The 20,750-nt window shown below is 40.8% G+C and overlaps 6 protein-coding genes across 6 annotated transcripts; 3 read left to right on the top strand and 3 right to left on the bottom strand.

Annotated features, from left to right (window-relative positions):
- The first annotated feature begins 1,901 nt into the window (after window positions 1–1,901).
- LOC119549438 (cathepsin L) lies at window positions 1,902–9,160 on the top strand. The gene is made up of 4 exons (XM_037857531.1): window positions 1,902–2,067; window positions 3,274–3,390; window positions 7,941–8,155; window positions 8,226–9,160. The coding sequence occupies exons 2-4, from the start codon at window positions 3,292–3,294 to the stop codon at window positions 8,935–8,937; spliced, it is 1,026 nt and encodes a 341-aa protein (XP_037713459.1). The 5' UTR covers window positions 1,902–2,067; window positions 3,274–3,291; the 3' UTR covers window positions 8,938–9,160.
- On the top strand, window positions 5,106–6,390 carry LOC119549439. The gene has a single exon (XM_037857532.1). The coding sequence runs from the start codon at window positions 5,879–5,881 to the stop codon at window positions 6,128–6,130; it is 252 nt and encodes an 83-aa protein (XP_037713460.1). The 5' UTR covers window positions 5,106–5,878; the 3' UTR covers window positions 6,131–6,390.
- A 330-nt stretch (window positions 9,161–9,490) lies between the features above and the next one.
- LOC119551518 (probable phenylalanine--tRNA ligase, mitochondrial) lies at window positions 9,491–11,107 on the top strand. The gene is made up of 2 exons (XM_037860903.1): window positions 9,491–10,768; window positions 10,826–11,107. The coding sequence occupies exons 1-2, from the start codon at window positions 9,575–9,577 to the stop codon at window positions 10,991–10,993; spliced, it is 1,362 nt and encodes a 453-aa protein (XP_037716831.1). The 5' UTR covers window positions 9,491–9,574; the 3' UTR covers window positions 10,994–11,107.
- LOC119551520 (sulfotransferase 1C4-like) lies at window positions 11,046–12,548 on the bottom strand. The gene is made up of 5 exons (XM_037860905.1): window positions 12,239–12,548; window positions 11,945–12,179; window positions 11,688–11,892; window positions 11,512–11,638; window positions 11,046–11,457 (listed from the first exon to the last, which is right to left on the bottom strand). Exons 1-5 carry the CDS (start codon window positions 12,321–12,323, stop codon window positions 11,069–11,071), a joined length of 1,041 nt encoding a protein of 346 aa, XP_037716833.1. The 5' UTR covers window positions 12,324–12,548; the 3' UTR covers window positions 11,046–11,068.
- A 443-nt stretch (window positions 12,549–12,991) lies between these two features.
- On the bottom strand, window positions 12,992–14,689 carry LOC119551519 (sulfotransferase 4A1-like). The gene is made up of 5 exons (XM_037860904.1): window positions 14,360–14,689; window positions 14,066–14,300; window positions 13,809–14,013; window positions 13,633–13,759; window positions 12,992–13,578 (listed from the first exon to the last, which is right to left on the bottom strand). Exons 1-5 carry the CDS (start codon window positions 14,442–14,444, stop codon window positions 13,190–13,192), a joined length of 1,041 nt encoding a protein of 346 aa, XP_037716832.1. The 5' UTR covers window positions 14,445–14,689; the 3' UTR covers window positions 12,992–13,189.
- Window positions 14,690–19,124: 4,435 nt separating this feature from the next.
- Window positions 19,125–20,383, bottom strand: LOC119551521. Its single transcript, XM_037860908.1, has one exon. The coding sequence runs from the start codon at window positions 20,222–20,224 to the stop codon at window positions 19,208–19,210; it is 1,017 nt and encodes a 338-aa protein (XP_037716836.1). The 5' UTR covers window positions 20,225–20,383; the 3' UTR covers window positions 19,125–19,207.
- Window positions 20,384–20,750: the final 367 nt, after the last annotated feature.

The following is a 20,750-nucleotide window of genomic DNA, read 5'->3' on the forward strand; positions in this document are numbered from 1 at the left end:
TGAGGGAAGAAGAATCAAAAAAGCCAATAGAATGTATAGATGGCCCCTTACGTAGTCATAATTTTGAAGTTTTTTGCCAAGATAGCTTAGGATAGACTAAATTTAAATAAAGCTGATAATTACAATTAATCATGAATTATTCTTAAGTATATTATAATTATTTAATTTCAAATTTTAAATATAATTTAATCACTAAAGCAGATGTTTAGTCAATACCATTTCATTGCTTACAGTAAATTAAAATATATATCATAGCGGCCGAAGTTGATCACTTAACCACCACATCCAAAGTTGAAAGACTTTCAATTTCTTGAATTATTGGCTGTAATTTTGTTCACAAATTAAGATTGAAATTGGGGTAACACTTGCAGTGGCCTAAACACTTGCTCTCATGCTTTTTGACTACATATAATTTCATTGAAAGATAGTCACTTTAATTTTAATTATTAATTTGAATTTTAGATAAACTTCTGATATCGAACAAAAACACCTCATAACGCGGTTAGGGGTCGTGACGATCACATCTCAACATACAAAAGTTCTGATGTACTTCTAACATATTTTTATTCTGTACAATGTACAAACATTTTTCGTCACAAAGTTGTATATCAGTACTTTTGTAATTAGCAAATTATATTACCCTTTCAGCAACATATGGCTCGTATCTGAAAGACTAGTTGTTTACAAACTATACGTCTTTAAGATCTAGCAATTTTTTTTCACAAAATTAGAACAAAAGATTTCTATCTCGAGTTTCTTAATACACTCATAAAGTCGTTAAGTCGGTGAATCAAAAAAGGGATTCATACAAACCCACAAGCAAAGGTCAAACATTTTCTCTTTGGAAAGTCCCCCATAATCTTGTTTTTTGAATATCTTTTGAGCGGGGCATAGGATTTTAACGTATAAGGAGTCATACGTCACGTATTCTCAGAAAGAATAATACTAGGTTAAAAGCAGTGGGCACTTATCTCCACCGGCCGCAACAGCTTCACTTTTCTACATTTTCACTGCTTACCGCTCTTTCTCCCAAACCAATTAAGGTTTCTAAACGCTTTGCAATCTTATTAGTTTTGGCGATTCCTTTCGATTGGTGCATCATTCGTTAATATCAGACCGTCACAGCAGATTTTCAATTCTACAGCTAAATATAGAGTCGCCATCGCACACTCTCAATATGGCCGACATTTTTATTTTAACGGCTCTTTTAGCGAATACACCATCCCACTTTAACTTTCTTAATTAACCAATACAACCTCCATTTCATCGCTGTCAGCCAATATGAAAAATACTGCAATTAAAATACTAAGTATTGAAGACAATGTAGATTTTTTACATCTTTAATTCTATATGGCTATAATAAAAATTGTATCCGGCCGTAAATATAATTACGAACAGGCCTTCATGAGATTATTCAATTTCAGAGCCATATTTTATATAGTTACGAAAATATGGATAATATTGAATCCGTTTATTGTTTCTAAAATCAACAGAGGATATGCACAGAATAAAAAATATAGTGGTTGCATTTTGTGAAATCTTTCCACGAGTGTTCACACAGCTTGACATCTTTATAATCTCATACAAGTCATACACAACACTTCGAAAATTCCATGTGAATATAAATATAATAATACAAATAATATCATTACAAACTATTAAAAATATAACCCATTGCCACAATTTTGCATATTCCGAAACATTATAATATTATACAATAAACGCCAATTTTAAATTTAACGGAAATAGATTTTCAACTGAACCCGCCAGATTTAGCGGTTTTAGAGCCAGGAGTCCATCTCTGACCGCTGTTATCGATACACCGTCTGCCCACCGCACTTTCTGGTATTTCCAGAACGCGCTGGCTGGTATTACTCCCAAGATTTCTTTCGAACAACAATTCCTGCTGATTTTTATTAAACAACGAAGAGTCTTCGAGAGCAGAGCTTTCATTTGCGAGGTGACAAACACAATTGGTTGACTTGCACATAAGCGTAGTTCCAGTTATTAAAAAAGTGCAACAACAGTGGAAAAATAAGTGAATTTCCTGCGACGCAGTTCCGAGTGGTAAGTGGGAAAACATTCCCTTCCTCAGTTAATTTAGCGCGTAGAACGCAAATAAACCTGCCCTGCATTAATGTCGTCAAATATTTATATTGTAAATAGCTGATTGACTTGTTGAATCTAATTGCGTCATGCCTTTGTCTCGACTTATTTACACTTTAATTATACTCCACAATCGGTAGTCGGCATCTTCGTCTATTCCGTTTTCTGTATTTTCCCCTTTCCCCTATTTTCTGCTATTCTGTTGCGCTTCTTTGTTTAGACTTCTCTGCCTTCCTCTTTGTGCTGACCCATTTTCTAGCCTTTGTTGGCTTTATCTGATACTAATATTCCCTGTAGATGAATCATTTTGAATTTCAAAACCCGTTTTCGCCCTCGAACTTGGCACAAATTGGGGCCTGCAATACAATAAATAACAATTTTTATCAAATGCCCCTCACGTTTCTCAAAATGGTCGCAAAAACAGTACAGTAAAAAAACAAATCTGACAAAAATGGCAGACTTTTTTGAGAAGCAATACGAAGCTATAGGCAAAGTGGAATGGCCGATAAGATAACGTACTGTTCGACTTCGAAAACAACAAACTAAACCTATATCACAAAGCAAACAACGATATATATGTGTATGTATATGTACGCCCCGCAAATTGATCAAGCCCTATATAACATGATCTCCACAAATCGAAACTATATGTATATGGCACAGTTTAACACGAAAGTTATAAAAAAAGTAAATTAACAAAATGTTTTGGCTAACGTATTTTATTTGTATACTAAAATATTTATTATTTAAATTAAATAACTTCTAAAGTCCTATAAGGGCATTACTTTTTTTGTTCTATGTGCGAAAATAGTTTATAAATTTATTGGCTTCAATATCTGTAATTTATTTATTGCGGGCTTTTAAGGTGCTTACTGAATTTAGTCAAAAGAAATTCTTTTCTGATATATACTTTATACTTTATAATAGTAAGTCACATAAGTTTAAGGAACCAATTCGAAATAGGTTAGACTTAATATGGCGAATTTTTCCTATCAATCACGACAAGCTTCCACTTTGTATTTAATTTTACTAGTTTAGTCGATGTTTTTTACCCTGTTATTTTATAATTATCATATAATTTACCCATAAATCAGGTTTGTGGCTGGTCCAGCTTCACGTGACTGGGAGTTCGATTAGATGGCTTACTAATTGTGTGATTTTTTACAGATTCTCTGACTCTTCAAAATGCGCACAGCTGTGTTACTGCCTCTTTTGGCCCTGCTGGCGGTGGCCCAGGCCGTTTCTTTCGCCGATGTGATCAAGGAGGAATGGCATGAGTTTAAGGTGAGTTTTCCTGGATTATCAATGGATTATTTTCGATTTGTCACCCCAGGAAATTAGAGTACAACAAGTGTTCTCGCGTAACAAGGGCTTGCTTATCGATGATTAATGCATTATTTTTGGGCCTTTGTCTTGGGCAGACATTGTTTGCATAGTTGGACTGCGACTTACATGCGCATTCTTCCGTTTGTGACGATTCTTCTCGACTGAGTCACGAGTGAGTGTGAATGCACTGCGCGCGCGGATGCATCAAAAAGAGTCCAGATAAGTCCACCAGTCTATTCAGTCCAGTCACATGCCGGCTCACATGACCAGCGACCGGGCTTAGCCCATCCGTAAACATCGGTTGGATGGACGGACAATCAAGTCGTCGCCCACTTTCGCTACGCCGCGGGTCAGTCCAGCTGATAAGCCGTGCAAGACTCGAGCTGGTCCACTGATAAGCCATGATTTGTAATATTTTTTGCAAGCTATTGTTTCCTAATCCCATTGTCAATTCCGACTTTGATTTCTGACCCCTTATGCATTGCTTATTTTATTGCTTGCACCCATTGATTAAGCAAAGCACTCTTTGTCTCGCAGCCTTCACTTGTAACTCCGTGTGCTTGTCGATGGATTCTCTATTAATTAGTTGAATGTACCCATAGTGTCGCTATTTCTTATCGATGAGATTAAAAGGTCGGGATTTTTTCCATTATTTTGCTGACTAGTTGATTTCTAATGTGCCGTGCCAAGCGGCATTAACCACGAATGGGGGCGTTCTAATAATAATTAGCCGCAGATCCCGTGTGATAAAAGTCATATATTGCTGTAATTGCTTTGAATATTCCCCCCAATGACTTATCCCTCCTTGTAATGCGGTTTCAAATGCCACCCGCATATGTTTTTATATGATAAGTAGTTGCTGAAATAGATTTTTCACTTAACTTCCGTTCACATTTTGCTAAACAAAAATCACTAAATTGGATGACACATCATGCTAATATAATGCGCCACTTATCGCATATTTTTTTTATAAACATTTTTTTGCCAAATGGACAAAACCAATAATACATTGTTGTTATATATTCCAACTCGGTTCACAAAATCATGACTAGAAAAATTGTTATGTACCAAATATTTGATTTACTTTATAGAATTTTAAAGATTCTTAAGAGATTTACGCACTTTAAAACCGATGTTTTATAATAAATTTGTTAATCCTCTTAAAATCTGGTTTAAAAGCACATAAATATTTGTTTTATATTCAATCTTTTATTTTGTACAATAATAAAATTACAATTATTTCAGTTGAAATCACAATAAAGAAAAGCCAGAAATAAACCAAATATTAAAAACAAAACTTCAATTTAATCAAATTCATTAGGCCAATAAAATATTAAATTCAAAATAAATGTGCTTTTTATAACTTTCAAATTTGGCGCCTGTAAATTGTATGTAGAATACCAAAAAACGATTGGACCTGGTCACACTGCTAAAACAGTGCTGCCCATGCCTGGCTGCAAAAGAAAAGGCGCGCAATTCAAATTACACTGAATTATTTGTTGAAATCCAACTTAATAGAGCGCAGAGACATAATCTGTAATCTGTGTGCAGTCCAAAGTGCCACAGTTGGCGGTTGCAAATGCACAGCTGCAAAAGTCACAAGATTACAACTGAGACCCTGATAAGCACTAAAATTCCAGAATAATGCGTTTCAGTTTCTGATTATGAGCAATTATTTAAAAACATAGTCGGGCGGGGGGTCGCTTCCATTTTGGAGATGACGCGTGACTGATCGGCGAGTTTCTTATCAAATTGGCATTTCGTTGGTATTTCCGAGAGCCGAAAGTTCTCTAGCGCGAAATCCGAGCGACAAGTGCACAAACAAATAGGCTGCCGAAAATAAACAAGAGGGGGAAAGATTTGGCTGACTTGCAAAAGCATTGATGATGCTCTTCTTTGTATATATGTTTTTTTCGCCTTATCCGAACCGGTTGGCGAAAACATATTTGACCACCACGCCTGAAATCCTTATAAATCAAGCGATTCGGAAAACCGGTTCGTTTTTAAACGGGCTGCCCACAATGCGCGCGTTGCAAAAAGAAAGAAACAAGAAATATATAGAGTACGCCGCTTCCTCCAAATAGTTTGCCTACGTAAATTGGTCTCTCGATTTGTGATACGAAGTGTAGAGTGTGTGAACTCGGCTCTTTTCCACCCGACTGAGTGTTGTGTGTATGAGCGGGCCACCACCAAAAGCGGTCCGTAGTATTTTTGTTATTTCCCTACCGACGCTCCAAGCAGACGGAACACACTCGAGCAGCAGCGGAGAGAATATATAGAAATTTGAGAGAAAAGAAATAAAAGGAGCCACCAGCCCCCCAGCAGTACGAAAAAAGCACGCGCGTCATCGTAAAAACGTGCTACGGACTACAAGAAAACCAAAGTATAGTAATATCACTGAAATTACATAAAACCCAGAAGAGGAGGTCCACACCATTGCAATACCATGACCGATGTCAGTGCAAACAGTCTGGATGTGTCCGTGGATGTGGTCTGGCCCACGATAATCGTCCTGGCCATGCTGGTGATAAACGGCTTCGTGTTCGCCTACATCATGCGAAAGCGGCGGGAGTACAAGAATCAGGAGGAGCAACAACCTGTTCCGCACGCATCGTACGCGGCCACCAGCGAGTTGGCTACCACTGCACCCACGGACCAGGAGGACGATAGCTGTGCCATCGAGATGGAGCGACTGTAGGAATACCCATTGCATTAGCCATAGCTCTCAGATACTCATCCACTATCGTCCAAGCTCTCAACTGCAACCAAGTTCCCTAAGCTAATATCTATCGCGAGTTCTAGCGATTTAGCAGATATACAGAACGTATACATCGAGTGACTGGATCGCACGTGCATTTAATTAATGTTTTTAAGTTGTTAACTCTATTCGCAATTCATTTTCTACAAAAGTATACAATAAAATGTGTGAATTTTGTCATGCCATATCGAGAACCGAAATTCGTCGTTTGCAACGAAAAAATCAATAGGTCAGTGTGCTAAAGGCGGCTTTTCGAAAGGTTCCTCTCGCCCAAGTGAACACGGGCGGGGTTTTTGGATGCATGTCTTGAATTCGAATCAATTATGTCAATTATACGAGTCAGCCATGGACTGGGGACCCCATCCGGTCCATTTGGGGCGACAATTGTTGATCTGGCAAAGCTGGTCCGCTTTGATGTCCAAAATAATTACATATGCATGATTCTCACATGACAGCGCCGCTCGGTTGTTCAGTTCATTGTGCCAAGTACCCTAGAATATCGCAGCTCATTGTGGGACTTGAGGTGAGCCACTCGAAACCACTAAAAAAGCGATAGAGTTGAGGATAAGTTGGGTGAATATATATTCATATTTGCCTTTTCATTTGTTTAGATAATTTACTGAATAACATGACACTTAACACCTTTGAATGACTGGGTTTAACCATTATATCCGTTAACACATTCTTTGCAAAATGCAATTTCAGCTTAATACATTCTAAATTAAAAACTTCGTGCGAAGAAATAATAAGTTTACGTTCTGTTCGGCGATTGATATATAAGAAAGCTCATGTTTTAACAGCTTAGGCTAATATTGACAAATAAATCTACCACCTCAGAGTTTTGAATATCATGAATAATAAAGACTCAGTCCATTGAATAATATACTCGAGATATATTCAAAACCCACCCAATGGTAATATTTTCTGAATGTAGTGGATAGCAGCTGAGTCGACGATTATCATATAAGAAAGCTCGTGTTTTAACACCTAAGCCCTTAAATTTTTAATTTATTGACTAATAAATCTTATGGATATCTTACCAACTCAGAGTTTTGAATATCATGAATAAATAAGACTCATTCCATTGAATAATATACTCGAGATATATTCAAAACCCACCCCTCAAAATGGAAATTTACTGAATGTAATGGATAGCAGCTGAGTCGATTTCTTGCTTAGGCGTTCCAATTCTCTTTATAGCTATCATTTGTTTGGTTTTGCTGCTATTTCCGTGTTGTGTCAATATGCGGGTCGGGTCGGGCAAACAACCCTGGACCGGAGAGGAGGGTCTCTAATCCGGGAGACCAATGCAGGGAGATAGAACGCATTTCTTCATGCTGGCGTTTTCTCTCTTACATGCAATGTGTTTCTTTGTTTACTACCTGGAACATTAACACCGTTCCGAAGTTCCTGATGTTTGGCAATCGTTAAAACTATTTTATGGCCATGTTAGATTTATAGACTTTGCTACTGTGGCCGAACTTATAGAGAGATTCGCTCGTGCCAGGTTGACGGGCATGTGATAGGTTATCTCGAGATTAAGAACTTTTGCCTCCGTGTTCGTAAATCCAGTTTACGTAAAAGATTTGCTTTTTCAAACAAGATTTTCAAATACCAAAAATATGTCTGAAAAGTTAAATTTCTATTTGGTTCTATCTAATCTTAGAACAAGTACACGAAAGTTAGTTGATAAGAAGGTCTACCTTTGATAAGAGTGCACTATCTAAAAGAGTATTTTTTTTTTATGCAGTTGGAGCACCGCAAGAATTACCTTGATGAGACCGAGGAACGCTTCCGCCTTAAGATCTTCAATGAGAACAAGCACAAGATTGCCAAGCACAACCAGCGATTTGCCGAGGGAAAGGTGAGCTTCAAACTGGCGGTCAACAAGTACGCCGATATGCTGCACCACGAATTCCGTTCCCTAATGAACGGCTTCAACTACACTCTGCACAAGGAGCTGCGGTAAGTCCAGGACTAGAAAGTATTCCCCTCGAGAACGGTTCACTTACTCTACTTTAAAATTAACCCCCAGCGCTGCCGATGAGAGCTTCAAGGGAGTCACCTTCATCTCGCCGGCTTATGCGACCCTGCCCAAATCTGTGGACTGGCGCCAGAAGGGAGCTGTGACCGAGGTCAAGGATCAGGGACATTGCGGCAGCTGCTGGGCCTTCTCCACCACAGGCGCCCTGGAGGGTCAGCATTACCGCAAGACCGGAGTGCTGGTCTCGCTCTCCGAGCAGAACCTGGTCGATTGCTCCACCAAGTATGGCAACAACGGATGCAACGGCGGTCTCATGGACAACGCCTTCCGTTACATCAAGGACAATGGAGGTATTGACACCGAGAAGTCGTATCCCTATGAAGCCATCGATGATTCCTGCCACTTCAACAAGGGCACAGTCGGAGCCACCGACCTTGGATTCACCGATATCCCCCAGGGTGATGAGAAAAAGATGGCTGAGGCTGTGGCCAACATTGGACCCGTTTCCGTTGCCATCGATGCCTCCCACGAATCCTTCCAGTTCTATTCGGAGGGCGTCTACAACGAGCCCCAGTGCGATTCCCAGAACCTGGACCATGGTGTGCTGGTTGTTGGTTTCGGCACCGAAGAGACTGGCGAGGATTATTGGCTGGTGAAGAACTCGTGGGGCACATCCTGGGGTGATAAGGGATTCATCAAGATGCTGCGCAACAAGGACAACCAGTGCGGCATTGCCAGCGCCTCCAGTTATCCCCTGGTCTAATCCAGAACTGATGTATTTTAGCCACAGCCTTCATATGATATGATATACAAACAAAAAACCATACCAACGCAAGCATCTCAAAAAGGAACTTTAATAATTTAGCCCAACCTCATGTCCTAAAGATTTAATTGCATTCATGTAACTCTGCCATCATGTACGATATAGGTGAACAACTATTCTGTTGATGTTTGTAGAAAAATAAATAAAAACTATATAATTTTAATACGTTTTTGAAGATTATTGTAAGGGAAAAGCGTTGGTATTTTAGGTTCACGGAAGTAATATATGGATAAAGTTTTACAGATTCTTGATCTGTTAAATATTTTACTTAGCATGAGCATGAATAGAATATGCTATTGTGGATTCTGCGTATCACATTTTTTAAATGTTGGTCACGAATATATTTAATTTTATTTTATTTTTTAGTTTCTGTTAAAATACATTTCCAGGCACTCGTAAAAAAGTTTAAATTTGTAAGCTAGTGTCTTATCGATACACCCAAGAACGGAAGTTTTCCACCAAACATCGATATACACCATTAATCGATATATAGTCTGACATCGAAGAACGATAGGTTCAGTTTTCATAACATAAAATGAAATAATTTATTGGATCCAATCAATAAAATCCCTCCAAGATGCTGTTGACACTTCGAGTGCAGGGAACTCGGCACTGGGTGAAGTGCACCCGAAGCCTGGCCAGCAGCGCGGCGCCGGAGAAGTCGCCCTCGGCCCAACCGCAGCTGGAGGTCAATGGGAGCACGTACGCCACCGACGGCTGGACGAATGTAACGCCCAAGATTCTCTCCTACCTGGGGGCCAACAAGCACCTGCAGACGGACCACCCGCTGTCCATCATCCGCCAGCGCATCGTCAACTACTTCTATGGAGCGTATCGAAACCAGAGGGGCAATCCGCTGTTCTCCGTGTACGACAAACTCAATCCGGTGGTCACTGTGCAGCAGAACTTTGACAATCTGCTGATACCCGCCGATCATGTGAGTCGCCAAAAGTCCGACTGCTATTACATCAATCAGCATCAACTGCTGCGCGCCCACACCACCGCCCACCAGGTGGAACTGATCTCGGGCGGATTGGACAACTTTCTGGTGGTGGGCGAGGTGTATCGACGGGACGAGATCGACAGTACCCACTATCCAGTGTTTCATCAGGCGGACGCGGTTCGTCTAGTCACCAAGGACAAGCTCTTCGAGCGCAATCCCGGCCTCGAACTGTTCGAGGAGACGTGGTCCGGCTCGGTGGTCGATCCTAAGCTCATCCTGCCCTCCTCCAAGTTCATGGACCAGACCAAGCAGCCCTGCCACACGCTGGAGGCTGTCAAGCTGATGGAGCACGAGATGAAGCACGTGCTGGTGGGCCTGACGAAGGATTTGTTTGGGCCACGCATCAAGTACCGGTGGGTGGACACCTATTTTCCGTTCACTCAACCCTCCTGGGAGCTGGAGATCTACTTCAAGGACAACTGGCTGGAGGTGCTGGGCTGCGGCATCATGCGCCACGAGATTCTGCAGCGATCTGGCGTCCATCAGTCGATTGGCTATGCCTTTGGTGTTGGTCTAGAGCGACTGGCCATGGTGCTGTTTGATATACCCGACATCCGCCTCTTCTGGTCGAACGACAGTGGCTTCTTGTCGCAGTTCAGCGAAAAGGACCTGCACAGTCTGCCTAAGTACAAACCCATCTCCCACTATCCGCAGTGCACAAACGACTTGTCCTTCTGGTTGCCCGAAGACATAGAAGTGGATGCCGGCTTCTCGCCCAACGACTTTTATGATCTGGTTCGTTCTGTAGCTGGTGATATGGTGGAGCAGGTGAGTCACAGCTTTTATAAATCTTTCCTACTTTACAACTTCAAACTTAAATTACAGATCAGCTTGGTCGACAAGTTCAAGCACCCAAAGACGGGGAAGTCGAGTGTCTGCTTCCGCATAGTTTACCGCCACATGGAGCGCACGCTAACCCAGGCGGAGGTCAACGAAGTCCACAAACAGATCGCCAGTGCCAGTGTGGATAGTTTCAATGTGCAAATACGTTAGTCATAGCATAGTATAGTTCTGTTTCAATTTAAACCAAAAAAACACCAGTAAAGTTAGCCATCAAAGTCAGGTATTTTATATGGCCTTGAGGCATTTAACATTATGTTCCACCCATTCGTTGGCGTTTTTCAAAAGATTGGGATTCTCGACAAATTCCTGTTGTGGCTGATGTGCGGTTTTGGCGCCACTGCGAACGAATCCGGCTTCTCCTTTGTTAAGGATTCCAACGGAGGCCATTTCGTGCATGTTTACAGACTTGTTCTCCCGAAAACTTTTAATGCTCAGATGATCGAGTAGTCTACCAAGGTCCTCCGGCTTCACTGGGCACTCTAGGAAGTTGGCTATGCTGTGAACCGCGCCTGGCAGATCCACCAGCATGTCTTCGTAGCGCAGAAAGAGCACATTGGACAGATGGGCATGCTGGCGAGCCTCCTTCACATGACTATAATAAGGGAGCCACGGATCTGAAAGGATGATTATAATGGATGGTATGCTAGACATTGCAATCGAGCACTCACTTAATCCTTTTTGAAAGTAGCGCCAATAACGCTCAAAATCTCCTACGTAACCCTGAGTGCGGAAAAGTCTGTTCAAATGGTAATAGGAAACCGCCACATCCTTGGGATCGCGAACCACATATATCACCTAAGAAGGAAAATAGTTTGGTAGCTATATTTTACATTCTTAAACGCACCTTGCATTTATTTTCCAGAACACTTGGCGGCATCAGAGAAAAAGGAAAATGCGTTTTGATAAATCGCCGTTGAGAGCGGGGCAACTCGCTCAGAGCCTCGTATCCCGGTCGGGAAATTTTCTCAATAAACTCAACGGCTTCAGATGAGTCTTTGTTCTCCTCCTGCAGCTCCTGCTTGACTTTTGGATGCATAAACAGCGGAAACCTGTGAAAGGAGTTTCGCTAACATAGGATCAAGTCACACCACAAGGACTCACTCAAAGAAAGGAAAGCGTTCGGTAAGCGGTAGTTGCTGGGCCTGCTCGAAATCTAGTTCATTGGCCACAAGCCAAATGAGCTCTTGCGTCCAAGTCGTACCCGATCTAGGTACCGTGGCTATCCAAACATCATCTGGTCGAGCCTCAAAGTTGTAATACTTTTCGGCCTCTTCCTTGAACTTTTGGGGAAAAAAGTATCCCTCCGATCCGACCTGAACAAAGCCAGTCCGCTCGCCTGAACAAAAAAGACGAGAAGGATAACTTACTAGGCAGTTTTGGAACCCAAAAACATACCATGGAAGTACTCCAATAGCTCCGCATTGGTGGACTCGTCCACATCACGAATTTCGTGGGGAAACTTCAGAGGCGTATTTTCCATTGCTCGCGCGATCAGGTGCCAGCGTTGACTGGCGAGCCGCCCGTTGGGAAAGCGTTTTGACCCCGCTTTCGGGCCTGAGAGAAAGTGCCAGTTGCTGGCCTGGCTAGTCAAGCATTTTGCGGCTGCTTGGCTAAGCGCAATTTAAACACGACTCGGTACTTGTTGCTTAACTTTATGTACTTGCTGGAGAATCACAGTGACTATGGTTGTTCAAATAGGTGTGCTCCCTCCACGTGGTTTAATTTCCGATAACAGATTACAGACTTTATGGGAACATAAAATAGGTTGCACCTTTTACGATGCAAATTCATTTTAATAGTTATAGTTTTCAGTGAAGGTGACATTTCCGACCCCATAATGTATATACACATATTCTTGATCAGTATCACTACACGAGTCAGTCTTGCCACGTCCACCCGTCTATCAGTTTCTACGCGGAAAAGTCTCTCAGTTTAAAAGCTTTCGAGATTAACCCTTTCCAAATCGGACAACTATGTCGTATAACTCCCATAGGCTATCGAAAAAATAATGAAAAAAAAATATAGCTTGCATATGTGTTTTTTGGTGTAATATCATATTATTCATTTACACAACAAATCTGTCTACTATATCAGAAAGCTGCGATAGAACCGATCGGAAGAAATATAGTGAAATTAATACGAACCAAATTATAGCTTCGCCAAATTTAATAGTTTTCTCTTTTCTTCTGGAATATAAAATATTTTGTTATATTTCCAAATTACACAATAGTTACAAGAATCCATAAAAATTAAAAAGAGCGTTACTAACATTGACTTTTCCTTATAGCTGTAGGGCATAAAATCTTCGGCCTATGTATTATAAGTTAGCCATCAAAGTCAGGTATTTTATAAGGCCTTGAGGCTTTTAACATTATGTTCCACCCATTCGATGGCGTTTTTCAAAAGATTGGGATTCTCGACAAATTCCTGTTGTGGCTGATGTGCGGTTTTGGCGCCATTGCGGACGAATCCGGCTTCTCCTTTGTTAAGAATTCCAACGGAGGCCATTTCGTGCATGTTTACAGACTTGTTCTCCCGAAAACTTTTAATGCTCAGATGATCGAGTAGTCTACCAAGGTCCTCCGGCTTCACTGGGCACTCTAGGAAGTTGGCTATGCTGTGAACCGCGCCTGGCAGATCCACCAGCATGTCTTCGTAGCGCAGAAAGAGCACATTGGACAGATGGGCATGCTGGCGAGCCTCCTTCACATGACTATAATAAGGGAGCCACGGATCTGAAAGGATGATTATAATGGATGGTATGCTAGACATTGCAATCGAGCACTCACTTAATCCTTCTTGAAAGTAGCGCCAATAACGCTCAAAATCTCCTACGTAACCCTGAGTGCGGAAAAGTCTGTTCAAATGGTAATAGGAAACCGCCACATCCTTGGGATCGCGAACCACATAGATCACCTAAGAAGAAAAATAGTTTGGTAGCTATATTTTACATTCTTAAACGCACCTTGCATTTGTTTTCCAGAACACTTGGCGGCATCAGAGAAAAAGGAAAATGCGTTTTGATAAATCGCCGTTGAGAGCGGGGCAACTCGCTCAGAGCCTCGTATCCCGGTCGGGAAATTTTCTCAATAAACTCAACGGCTTCAGATGAGTCTTTGTTCTCCTCCTGCAGCTCCTGCTTGACTTTTGGATGCATAAACAGCGGAAACCTGTGAAAGGAGTTTCGCTAACATAGGATCAAGTCACACCACAAGGACTCACTCAAAGAAAGGAAAGCGTTCGTTAAGCGTTCGCTGCTGGGCCTGCTCGAAATCCAGTCCATTGGCCACTAGCCAAATGAGCTCCTGCGTCCAAGTCGTACCCGATCTGGGTACCGTGGCTATCCAAACATCATCCGGTCGAGCCTCAAAGTTGTAATACTTTTCGGCCTCTTTCTTGAACTTTTGGGGAAAAAAGTATCCCTCCGATCCGACCTGAACAAAGCCAGTCCGCTCGCCTGAACAAAAAAGACGAGAAGGATAACTTACTAGGCAGTTCTGGAACATATAAACATACCATGGAAGTACTCCAATAGCTCCGCATTGGTGGACTCGTCCAGATCACGAATTTCGTGGGGAAACTTCAGAGGCGTATTTTCCATTGCTCACGCAATCAGGTGCCAGCGTAGTCCGGCGAACCGTCCGTTGGGTAAGCGTTTTGACCCCGCTTTCGAGCCTGAGAGAAAGTGCCAGTTGCTGGCCTGGCTAGTTAAGCACTCTGCGGCTGCTTGGCTAAGCGCAATTTAAACACGACTCGGTACTTGTTGATTAACTTTATGTACTTGCTGGAGAATCACACTGACTATAGTTGTTCAAATAGGTGTGCTTCCTTCACGTGGATGAATTTCCGATTACAGATTACAGACTTAATGGGAACATAAAATAAGGGTGCACCTTTTACGATGCAAATTCATTTTAATAGTTATAGTTTTCAGTGAAGGTGACGTTTTCGACCCCTAATGTATATACACATATTCTTGATCAGTATCACTACACGAGTCAATCTTGCCATGTCCACCCGTCTATCAGTTTCTACGCGGAAAAGTCTCTCAGTTTAAAAGCTTTCGAGATGAACCCTTCCCAAATCGGACAACTATGTCGTATAGCTCCCATAGGTTATCGAAAAAAAATATAGCTTACATATGTGTTTTTTGGCGTATTATCATATTATTATATTAAACAAAAAATCTGTCTACTGCCATAGAACCGATTGGAAGAAATTTTGTGCCGCCGATTTTAATAGTTTTCTCTTTTCGTCTGGGATATAAAATATTTTGTTATAATTCCGAACTACAAAATAATTACAAGAATCAATAAAAATTTAAAAGAGCGTTACTAGCATTGACTTTTCCTTATAGCTGCAGGGCATAAAAACATCGGCCTACTCGTAGAGTAATGGGGTATATTGTATTAATACCTAATATTAATATATGTATTAAAAAATTATTTAACGTTTTTGTTCATTCAGTAAATTTGAGAATGATAATGTCGAATCAAATGTTATATTATAAAGTATTTAAGATAACAAGAGAAAACGCTATAGTCGACGGCCTCGATCAAGAGGTATTGATGAAAACAATACATTTCAGTTAAAATGTTTATTCAAGCATCAAAACTGTAGGAGCCACAGTTTTGGGCGGTTTGTGGGCGTGGCACTCTGCTGAAACAAACTTGCGCTGCGCAGGAATCTCAGGAATCTCCATGCCAAATCCCAGTAGCCTAGCTCTTATAGTTTCCGAGATCTCAGCGTTCATTCGGATGGACAGACGGACGTGGCTAGATCGACTCGGCTAGTGGTCCTGATCAAGAATATATATACTTTATGGGGTCGGAAACGCTTCCTTCTGCCTCTTACATACTTTCCGACAAATCTAGTATACCCTTTTACTCTACGAGTAACGAGTGTAACTACACAGAGAGAACTATTCAAGTAATTTGCACTCAAATTGAGAATTTTTGTACTCAAAAATTCAGCATGAACAAAAATTCTCACTTTGAGTGTAATATACTTTGAGTGTATATACTATATATACATATGCATATATAAGCATGAAACAATAAAATTAGAATGTTATTAAATTTACATTTAAATAACATTTTGAAAATTATATGTGTATGTATGTATGTACAGTGTACAGTTGCGGCAACAAAAATAGCACCAATGTGTAGACAATTCTTCTTTGTGCTACAAAATGGTCATTTTTTGCAATATTTTTATTCTGTTTGTAAGGGTAAAGAGGCTTACATATCTTTTAACTAAAATAAAAGTGGTTACGCCCACAATGCGGATGGTTTTTAAAACTTCGATACAATTAACATAAAAGAAGCAAAATTATGCGGCAGCAAAAATAACACTATTAACGGTTTTCGGCTTAAAACTTCAATTGCTCAGATTTTTTGGCTGTTTTTCGTTTTGTTGTATTAAGAATAAGTACTACTAAGTGAATTGGTAAAATAATGAATAAAATAGTGTTCTCAATGGATCATTAAGCGCACTGTAATGGTACAAACAGAAGGACATTTAAAAAGCCAATTTATAAAGGCAATGCAAAAGATAAGTTAATGATTAGTAGTTACCTAAAACAAGAACACAAAATAATAGCACGCAGTGCGAAAGCCGCAATGACCCCATAACTGTTAAAAAGTCGTGTGCATGAATGCAAGTAGGTCCCGTTTAAGCCGCCTATCAAGTTGAATTTTTTTTTTAATATTTGTAAGTACATTAAAAGTTGGATATAATGTACATAAACAAAAATTATGCGCTTGACGTCCAAAAAAAATCTCCCTAGACTGCAGAGCATGGGTGAATTTGAAGGACGAGTCTTAAATAAGGCCCACAATTAAAAAAAACTCTTTTATGGTCTGGCGGCTAAAAATTGCTTATGTTAGATGAAAAAGGCTTAAAATTCACATCAGATAACCTACAAATACGAAATTGAGTCCCCAATTCACATTTAGAATGAATAATAATGGTGAAGCAAGTATCATGGCATGGGCATATTCTCGTACTATAATAATGGTACCATGTCATAATGTAAACCCATACAGGATCAACATATATACTTTGAAAACTCAGAAATTATAATGCAATTTTATTCGTAATTCAAAATTAATTTATTTTGGAAAATTTACCACGATTGTAAACCAAAACAAGGAAAAACGCTATAGTCGAGTACCTCGACTATCAGATACCCGTTACTCAGCTAAAGGGACCAAAGGGAAATGGAGATATGCAAGCAGAAAAGCGAGATTTAAATGAGCCACCTACCGGCAGAAGACAGATTTAAGCATTGTGGGCGTTAGGGTAGGCGTGGCAAATTTTTTTTTTTTGATCAATCGATAGGTATTGACGAGACCAATACATTTCAGTTAAAATTTTTTATCTAGCATAAAAATTGTGGGCGCCACAGGCTTAGGCGGTTTGTGGGCGTTAGAGTGGGCGTGGCATATTCGCATAACAAACTTGCGCTGCGTACAAGGCTACGGAATCTAAATATGAAATCCCAATACTCTATCTTTGATAGTTTCCGAGATATCCGCGTTCATATTTACGATTTTTTGAAGTTTGTGGGCGGTTTGTGGGCGTTAAAGTGGGCGTGGCAAACTTTTTTTTGGGTCAATCGATAGGTATTGATGAGAACAATACATTTCAGTTTAAATTTTTACTCTAGCATCAAAACTGTAGAAGCCACAGTTTTGGGCGGTTTGTGGGCGTAAGAGTGGGCGTGGCACTCTACTGAAACAAACTTGCGCTGCGTAAGAAGCTCAGGAATCTTTTCGCCAAATCTCAATAGCCTAGCTCTCATAGTTTCCAAGATCTCAGCGTTCATCCGGACAGACAGACAGACGGACAGACGGACATGGCTAGATCGACTCGGCTAGTGATCCTGATCAAGTATATATATGTATACTTTATGGGGTCGGAAACGCTTCCTTCTGCCTGTTACATACTTTCCGACGAATCTAGTATACCCTTTTACTCTACGAGTAACGGGTATAAAAATTTGATAGAGAGTCGTCTAAAGTATCAAAACTCTTAAGCTAAATGGTATAATGGGGACCTTTTAAGCCCCAGAACTAAAACACATCGAAAATCTTTGCAGAAATGTTAAAAAACTATGTTTTTAATGCAAAACCGAAGAAAAAAACAGCCCTTAAGCTATTTTGAAAGAGTCACACAACAATTTTGCCAAAGAAAGATTCTGGTGTCTAGTTGTTGTTGTTGCAGCCCAATCTATAGAACAATATTTTTTTACCCTAAATTGTATTAAATCATACATTTCTATCAAAAAAAATGTTCGAATCGCGTTATTTTTAAGTTTTTTAAGCCTTTTCTTTAAGTGGTGCTATTTTTGTTGCCGCATAATTTTGCTACTTTTTTGTTAAATGAATCGAAATTAAAAAAACCATCCTCATTGTGGGCGTAACCACTTTTATTTTAGTTAGTAGATATGTAACCCTACTTACCCTTACAAACAGAATAAAAATATTGCAAAAAATTACCATTTTGTAGCACAAAGAAGAATTGCCTACACATTGGTGCTATTTTTGTTGCCGCAGCTGTATGTACAATGTACATAGAAACTAACAAAACTAGACACGTGCTTCACGTCACTTACAATCACTCAAAGATAAATATTGCTGTACACGCTTTGGCAATATTTATGCAGTGTTTTTTTATTGTATCATTATTTAGCATGTTATAAATACAGTTTAAATTAATAAACTTACCCCCGAGGTACGGAAGAAACGCACGTGTGTATGTCCAAGTCACTAAACTAGTTTTTTAGCTCTGTGTTACACGCACGTCTTATCTTTGCTAAATCACACGGCAAGTGACAGTCTTACAAATGCGGCGCACACCACTTTACACACCCATTAGTGAGAGAGAGACAACCATATAAGCAACGAACTAAAGGCCGCTCATCTGTCGTCTCGTTCGCAGAACGGAATTCTCTAGAACTCATGAGAATATTTATTCTCAAGTTGGAAATTGAAGAGCACATTTCCTGAAACTTAGAATTTTTTTGATCAATTCAAGTTCTTTTTCTTAACATGAGAGCAACTTTTCTCAACATGAGTTTTTTCCAAAAATTTTGTACTTAAATTGAGTACATCCTCAAATTGAGAATACAAATACCATATTTGAGAACGTCATAATATTCTCTGTGTATGACCTTGTCTTAAAAATATGTCATCTGGCAATGTCCTTTATTAAAACCATCCAAATCTATATAAGTTCTCAAGCTAAGCATGATCTTGTTAGATCAAATTAAATACTGTTTTTTTAAAATAACTTTTCATTTACCAGTACGACACAATTAATTTGAAATATCATTGGCTGTGAATTTGATCTGTTTCGTGTTTACTCGTTTAGGTCGACGTTGTCGAAGAGGCTCAGCAGCTCCTGCTCCTTGCGCTTGATGCGCTCCTGGATGTTGGTCACGGATTCCGACTTGGGCACGGAAGACTGGACTCGGCTGAAGAAATCGTCCATTGACTTAAACACGTTCTGATACTGGTTGTCATAGGGGGCGTACTGGATCGGCGGTGGCTTCTTGGGCGTCCGCTTGGTCACGGCATTCCGCAGGGAGAACTCCCTCAGCTCGTCCAGATGCAGTTCCTCCTGCTGCTCGTGGGCTGCGAACCTGCGCGTTGACTGTCGCTCCTTTTTCGCCTTTAACTCGCGCCGCTCCCGATCAATCTGATCCACCAGGTGTGCCGAGGGGCAAACAGTCTTCATACCGCCCAGGATTAGTTTATGGTCAAGGATCTCCGCCTCGTTCGTCTGGATACCCGTCTCCAGAAGCTCTTTTGGTTTCGCCTCTTTGGCCTCTGCCTCCTCCAGCATGGCCTCGTATTCGGACAAGGGACTTGGTTCCTGAGGCACTGGAAGTCTATCCTTGCGCAGATTCGAGATGAAGCCTCCGCCCGCCGGTTTGTTTGGCCAGAGACGGGCTCGGGCCGCCTGTTTGGCCGCTTGGGTCATTACCCGCTGCTTGGGCTGCTTCTTGACTTCCGGTTCGGTTCCCTTTGGCGGTGGACCTCCTGATCTGCCCTTCCCAAGAGCCGCTTGCTCAAACTGCTGCTTGACCGTCTGCCTGTTGGTGTTGGCCCTCAGGGACGAGGCTATAGTGGGCTGGACCAGCCGAGCAGGTGGACCCGTCGTGACCAGCCGACGACCGGGCTGCTTCCAAGCCGCATCGGATCCTCCATCGCCCGCTCCGCCGTGAACAGCTTTGCGTGTTCCCGCCGTCTGCGTCGATAGAGGCGCCGCTAACTTGGAACGCACTGTGACCCCAGCATTGCTGTTGGCACCTCGACCTCGCGGTGTTGGCCCCACTGCAGCATTCTGACCACTGCTTTTGCCGAAAGAACTCATTTTCCTAGGGGATATCCGTATATTCGCTGCCGAATTCTCTGAATCTCACAAAGTTGGATCCACTGTAATTTTTAGTAAGTTTTATAACTTTTAGTTTACTATTTCAACTAGTTGGAAGCGATAACGAAAAATATATGATCCAAACAATGGAGTGGATAGCCCCTGACAGTGGGTTCCTTATAATGGCCTACTGGGATCCAAATAAAATCCAAACATTCCAGAGGTTACAACAATAATTTTGATTGTACTTCTATTTTCTTTTAACCAGAAAAGCACCTTAACGGAAATTATAATCAAATTTCTTGCAGATTCTCTTATGAGATCTACAAATAACTAAACGCTTAACAAAAATGTATTGGGAAAATTGTATTGGTAAAAAAAATATATTTTAGAAATTGAGTTGCTTGACGCAATTGTATAAATTATAATAATGGGAAAAATATAAGATTACGTTCCCCAAACAAAAAGTTGGCACTGACCAGAGATCATATTTAAAATTGCCGTCGATTTGCTTCTGAATCCAAAT

This window comes from Drosophila subpulchrella, chromosome 2R (genome assembly GCF_014743375.2).
Source record: "Drosophila subpulchrella strain 33 F10 #4 breed RU33 chromosome 2R, RU_Dsub_v1.1 Primary Assembly, whole genome shotgun sequence".
Classification (NCBI taxonomy): domain Eukaryota; kingdom Metazoa; phylum Arthropoda; class Insecta; order Diptera; family Drosophilidae; genus Drosophila; species Drosophila subpulchrella.

Bases quoted from the DNA above. Each gene is read 5' to 3' on its own strand.
- LOC119549438 (XM_037857531.1), top strand. From the start codon at position 3,292: ATGCGCACAGCTGTGTTACTGCCTCTTTTGGCCCTGCTGGCGGTGGCC. The intron at 3,391-7,940 runs GTGAGTTTTCCT...TTTTTTATGCAG, and splicing joins AGGAATGGCATGAGTTTAAG to TTGGAGCACCGCAAGAATTA. The intron at 8,156-8,225 runs GTAAGTCCAGGA...ATTAACCCCCAG, and splicing joins ACTCTGCACAAGGAGCTGCG to CGCTGCCGATGAGAGCTTCA.
- LOC119549439 (XM_037857532.1), top strand. From the start codon at position 5,879: ATGACCGATGTCAGTGCAAACAGTCTGGATGTGTCCGTGGATGTGGTC.
- LOC119551518 (XM_037860903.1), top strand. From the start codon at position 9,575: ATGCTGTTGACACTTCGAGTGCAGGGAACTCGGCACTGGGTGAAGTGC. The intron at 10,769-10,825 runs GTGAGTCACAGC...CTTAAATTACAG, and splicing joins CTGGTGATATGGTGGAGCAG to ATCAGCTTGGTCGACAAGTT.
- LOC119551520 (XM_037860905.1), bottom strand. From the start codon at position 12,323: ATGGAAAATACGCCTCTGAAGTTTCCCCACGAAATTCGTGATGTGGAC. The intron at 11,893-11,944 runs GTGAGTCCTTGT...CTCCTTTCACAG, and splicing joins GAACGCTTTCCTTTCTTTGA to GTTTCCGCTGTTTATGCATC. The intron at 11,639-11,687 runs GTGCGTTTAAGA...TTTCCTTCTTAG, and splicing joins TTCTGGAAAATAAATGCAAG to GTGATATATGTGGTTCGCGA.
- LOC119551519 (XM_037860904.1), bottom strand. From the start codon at position 14,444: ATGGAAAATACGCCTCTGAAGTTTCCCCACGAAATTCGTGATCTGGAC. The intron at 14,014-14,065 runs GTGAGTCCTTGT...CTCCTTTCACAG, and splicing joins GAACGCTTTCCTTTCTTTGA to GTTTCCGCTGTTTATGCATC. The intron at 13,579-13,632 runs GTGAGTGCTCGA...TCATCCTTTCAG, and splicing joins CTACTTTCAAGAAGGATTAA to ATCCGTGGCTCCCTTATTAT.
- LOC119551521 (XM_037860908.1), bottom strand. From the start codon at position 20,224: ATGAGTTCTTTCGGCAAAAGCAGTGGTCAGAATGCTGCAGTGGGGCCA.